The 5,879-nt window shown below is 44.4% G+C and overlaps 1 protein-coding gene across 1 annotated transcript; it reads right to left on the bottom strand.

Annotated features, from left to right (window-relative positions):
• Positions 1-290: 290 nt before the first annotated feature.
• On the bottom strand, positions 291-2,108 carry LOC116221746 (ribonuclease H-like). Its single transcript, XM_031572867.1, has 2 exons — positions 1,658-2,108; positions 291-358 (listed from the first exon to the last, which is right to left on the bottom strand). The coding sequence occupies exons 1-2, from the start codon at positions 2,106-2,108 to the stop codon at positions 291-293; spliced, it is 519 nt and encodes a 172-aa protein (XP_031428727.1).
• Between the last annotated feature and the right edge of the window lie 3,771 nt (positions 2,109-5,879).

Raw genomic sequence — 5,879 nt, 5'->3', positions numbered from 1 at the left:
GTGTGTGTGTTTTCCTATGCTACAAAGGGACAGGGTCGACTTCCTGAACCTTGGAAATCTTGCGTTTTGGGGTTTATTATGCCCGTCGCAAGATTTGCTTCTGCTATAGTATTCCGTTTGATTGAAGTGTTAATATCCAGGCTCGTTGGGAGGGTGTGGCAATTATTCCAGAAATTGCAGAGGTCCCGTAGAGTTGAAAGGTGTCGATGGAGTTGATGGTGATTGAATTAGCGCTGTCTTGGTTTCAAACGGTCGTGCTCCACCCCCTTTCGACAACGTGGCGAGTTGTATCAGTTTTGTCTTTCGAAGTGTGAGGTCCGGAGGAAGAACCTCCAGGTGACCGTCAGCTGTTTTGATTCTGAAAGAGATCTTAACAAAACAATTAATCTTATGCAAAAGGTTTAATTTGTGATAAATGAGCCCAACGATGTCGACCATTTCCTAATGACAGGAAGCACGAAGTTTCTGTTAACATAATTAACACATAAGGTCCCTTCCATTGCAGACTGCAGTGGCGCTTGGGTGCCAAATTTTTTTAGCATTACCTTTTGTCCTTCTTGATACATCCTGCGCCCTGTGGCAACTTCCGTGTGATCTTTTTTATCTTGTCTAATTCTTGCCAATAATTGTTTGTCACGTAATACTTTAGAAAGGGTCTGGCAGTAGGCCTCTAAGGCTACTCTGTGACTGTCCAGACCAACTTCATCAGTAAGTATAGGGTCATTTGGTAGAATCAGATTTCTCCCAAAAAGGAGTTCAGCCGGGCTAAGCCCTGTCGTTCTGTTGGGTGTGTTATGCTGCATTAGTAACACAACAGGCAAATGTGCTGTCCATTTCCCTCCGTGTTGTTCTAATCGGGCTTTTAGGCCTGATTTGAGAACTCTGTTATGACTTTCAACATACCCTGAGCTTTGAGGTCGGTAAGGAATATGTAGTTTTTGGTGTATTCCCATATTTTTCAAAATGGTTTTCAACACTCGTCCTGTAAAATGTGAGCCTTGGTCACTGTCTATCTGGAGAGGAAATCCCCATCGGGGCAAGATATGTGTGTATAAAGCCTTTGCCACAGCATCTGCAGTAGCTCTCCGGCATGGAAATCCTTCCACCCACCGACTAAATCTGTCAATACACACAAGCAAGTATTCATATCCCTCAGACTTGGGCAGTGGTCCCACAAAATCTATTTGTAAATGGGTAAATGGTCTAGTTGGTCTTTCATCATGTCCCATAATGATTTTGTTTTTGTGAGTATATGGTGCTGTCTTGGCACAGTGGATACAAGTTTTTACAACCTGTTCCATTTCAGTCACTAAGTCAAAAACATACCAGTGTACCTTCACCAAAGAACATGTGGTGGACACCCCTGTGTGGGCCAATTGGTGGTAGTCTCGTAGTAGTATTGGTACGAGTGGAGTTGGCATCACCACCTTTTCGTCCATTATCCATAAGCCTGTTTTTGAAAAAGCACATTCTGTAGTCATCATTTTATCAAAATAGTCATTAGTAGTGGGATACGCTTTTTGTAAATCTTGCAAACTGATAAGTTCTGTGCAAGAAAATGCAGCTATGTGTTGCGTTGACTTATCTCCCATGACACCTCTTGAGTGTCCTGTCTGTTCTGCTGCTTTTTTAGCAGCTTTGTCCGCAAGATCATTACCTTGAGCCAGGGCGTCCTTTGTTTGTTCACTGTGTCCTGTGATTTTAATGACAGAACACTTAGAAGGTGTTAAGTGGGTCAGTGTTTCAGAGAGTGTGATAATCTCAGCTTTATGAGCAATGGGGGCTCCAGCCGCAGTTGTGAAGTTACGGCTTTTCCATACAGGACCCCAAGTGTGAGTGGAATGGTATGCGTAAGCGCTGTCTGTGAAGATATTGACAGGCACATTAGAATGTAAAGCGAGTTGCAAGGCATTTGTTACAGCAACGAGTTCTGCCACCTGGGCTCCCCCTTTGTAGAGCTTTCCCGCCCGCAAAACTTTTCCATCCCCCACAGCAGCCCATCCAGTCAATCTCTCACCATCTCTCATGAATGAACTGCCATCAACAAACACAGCTCGGCCGTCTGGAATGGGCTCCGTTCCCACAAAGATCTCTGCATTGTCTAGCATTTCGTGATCACAGTCATGTTGCTCACCATCAGTGGGGGTTAGTGCATTTTTAAATAGCAGGGCATCGTCAGTGGTTATAGAGACGCGTGGGTCAAACAGACTTGTTTCCCATCTACCCCTTCGTTGTGGTGAAATGGTTTGAATGGTGCTTTCACCCAACAGTTTGACAAAACGGTGCTGCGTATGCAAGACCACTGTGCCAAAACCTGTGTATGGCTCAGATGCTTTAAGAGCCCAATCAAAACAATCAAGAGTTTGTATGCATGTAGGCTGCCCTTGGAGAGCAGGAGGTGTTTTGCAAGAGAAATACCCTATGGGTCTGTAAGGCTTTTGGTGTCGGGCTGACAGTTGGCATAAGATTGATGAGTATTGGGTATTAGATGGATATGCCCACAAGTGGAAAGGCTGGTCAGGGTCAGGGTGTGCTAACACAGGGGAGGAAGCCATAGCCTGTTTCAACAACATGAATGCTTCATCAGCTTCTGTTGACCACTCAATCTTAGCGCTACCTGGCAAGCCCCCCTTCATTAAATGTACAAGGGGGCGTGAGATGTCAGCAAAATCTGGAATGTGTACACGGATGTAGTTAAACATACCCATTACTTCTCGTACACCTGTAATTGTAGTGGGGCGGGGGAGAGCCAAGACTGCCTTGACTCTCTCGGGGATGATCCGTCTACCAGATCTCCCGACTCTCTGTCCCATATATGTGACTTCCGAAACAGCACACTGGGCCTTTTTGGCATTCAGCAGCAGACCATTTTCCTGCAAAGCTTCACATAACTGGGTTAGGACACACAGATGTTCCTCAGGAGAGTTACTAGCAAGGAGAATGTCGTCACAATACTGAAGGATAATGGATGAGGAGGAGAGACCAGACTGCACCGGCCTTAACACCTGAGCTAATGCTTGGTGGAAAATGGTGGGTGAATCAAGATATCCCTGTGGTAGTCTGGTAAATGTGTATTGCTGACCATCACAAGTAAATGCAAATCGGACTTGATCTCTCTGGTCAATAGGCACGGAGAAGAAACCATTACTGACATCCAAGGCAGAAAAGATAGTAAATGAGGGGTTAAGTTGTGATAACAAGGTAGTTGGATTAGCAACTATTGCATGTCTGGGAGTTGTAACCTTGTTCAAAGCCGTATAATCAATTGTTAGGCGCCATGAGCCGTCCGGCTTTGGCACAGGCCACATGGGTGAATTTGTAGGAGAGACACATTTCTTAATGACACCCTGTACTTCTAACTGATCAACAATTTCTTTTGCACCCTTTTCAGCCGTTCTTTTTAAAGGATACTGTCTGACTGGGTTATGCATGGGGCCAGAGACACGTACTGGCTCTATGGGTATGTGACCTACTGCCAGTTTATCAGTGGACCACAAGTTGGGAAAAAGAGACATGAGTAGCTTAAGTACTGTGTTGGTCTCTGTCAGAGCTGCTATCCCTTTGTGTGATCCTGACATAATGGGAATAGGAGTGGAAAACTGAGAACCCTCCATCACCTGGTTAGGGAGGAGGATTGAACATTCCAGCATACTCATTAAGTCCATTCCTAGTATACTACCTAAATTAGAAGGACCCACCCAAATTTGAACCCAGAAAACTTTAGTTAGAGGAGGAAAAGTCAATGGAATGGGCTCAGACAAATGAAAGGTGACACAACCACCTAAGCCTTCAAATGTGTTAGTCCTATTTGTGATTGGTAAAGCAAGGTCAGTTATTGAGACAGACGCGCCTGTGTCTAAAAGCATAATGCAATCCCGGCCTCCAAGGGTTGCGCAAACAAAAGGGCGAATGTCTGAATATGATCCAGCCAGGGAGGCCACCTGGCGCTATGGATCAGTGATGTTAGATTTGGCCAAAGTTCTGAGAAGTTTTAAAATCTCAGAGTTTGTGTCAGAGTCCGTGCCCCTCTGCTGAGAGAACACAGGTTTATCTGAGTTTCTCTGTTTATTTTTACAATGTCTAGACCAATGGCCTGATTTCCCACATCTGTGACAATTTGAATGTGTGGGTGCATCCTGTCTTCTTTCCTGATATCTATTGTGTGATGATACATCCTGTACTGCAGCTATCTTGATCTTTTTGTCATTCAGTTGAGCTACGCTAGCCTCAGCTCTCTGTCCCCAAATCAAGAATTCTCCCCAGTCTCGGATTACTGGCAGACCTAAAGTCCACATCTGCTGGTACCTTTCATTCATGTTTCTAGAAGCTGTATCAATTATAAAACTTGACCCGAGAGTGGGAGTGTCTGTACGACAGGCAGCCAGGGTCCTGTGTTTCTCTGTGAAACGGTTGATCCAGCAGTTAAAACTCTCTGTTGGTCCCTGGATACAGGTTGACAGAGAAGTAAATGACTGATATCCTCTACCTAGGATTGCCTGAGTTATATTTTCACACTGTACAAGATGCACTTCCCAGGCCACATCATTATCTGGCATAAGCCGAGGCCACTGTGCATCAGCTAAGCGTGAGGCATATCCCAAAGGGGCTTTGGCTTTAATGATAGTAGCTACCTCACTATATTCAAGAGAAAAGGTAATCACGGCGTCTTTCAACTTTACCCAAAAATCAACATTTGGATCTTGTGTTTTAAGTGGTGGCAGAGGCTGCAAAATATGGCTAAGCGCTCCAGGTGTAATTGGAGTAACCATTCCCAAGTCACCTCGTAGTCCAGGCCCTTTATAAGTAACATTAACACCCTCGACCCTTATCCCGAACATCTGCTGGTGTCACAGGTCTAATGGGAGCCATCTGAGGTATCTGAGATAACACATTCTGTGAAACAAACGGAGCAGTGGAATATAAGTTTACCTGTGGCCTCAAATCTGCAGGCGGGGGAGGGGCTGTAGGCACATTAGTCTCTGTTACAGCGGCAATTTGAAATGATCTCTCCTCTACCTGTGAAACGGCTTTACCCACACTGGCCACTAGTTCAGTTATTAGCTTGGCATAATCTGCAATGCCTTTAGGATCCTTTACATCAGTAGATGGGATTTTTCCCAGTAAATTTTTTACAATTTCCTGAAGTTTGTCAGCATTCTGTTTCATACTTTCACGCAGTCTAGGAAGGGTCGCTGGCTGGCCGTCTGATTCCACCAAGAAACCCTGTGAACGCTGTGTCCATCTGCTCATGAGATAGCGCGAATATCGCTGTCTTTTCTTTTCAGACTTAATGTCTAAGACCCATTCACTGGCTTTCCTGACTCCCCAAATTAGCTGAAAACCATCTTTTATCATCTCAATTTTAACTTTCTCATGTTTTATATCATTTCCCACACTGGCCATTGCAATCTGAACACTCAAAGGGACCATACGTCTTGAATCTTTGTTTTCCATCTCAAAAAGACTGAATCTGCACAATCTAATGTAAAATAATTTACAAATTAACTTAGAACAATTTCTAAATTCAAATATTAAAATGCTGTAGATCCCTTTTCAAACACCCGTTATTATGATCACAACACTTAGGCCTATATCCTCTTGGGAACAATATCTGAGCGTGGCAGAAACTAGATTTTCACAAATGATCCAACCCACAGCTCAGACTGTGCTGAATCAGATGTCTGCTACTCTCTAAACAGAGCAGGCTCAAGAGTGTAGTTTCTCCCAAGGGAGAATTACTCAACACTCTGATGTGAATATGGAGCTGAAGGCTCACACACTCGAATTAAGCTTTAGCTTGCCCACGGTGAACTTGCTAGTGCAAAGACTCAATTCCGTCTGAGAATTCCAATCTCAAGACTGTTACTACGATCTACGGC

This window comes from Clupea harengus, chromosome 9, assembly GCF_900700415.2.
Source record: "Clupea harengus chromosome 9, Ch_v2.0.2, whole genome shotgun sequence".
Classification (NCBI taxonomy): domain Eukaryota; kingdom Metazoa; phylum Chordata; class Actinopteri; order Clupeiformes; family Clupeidae; genus Clupea; species Clupea harengus.
This window is presented reverse-complemented; position numbering and strand designations above follow the sequence as displayed.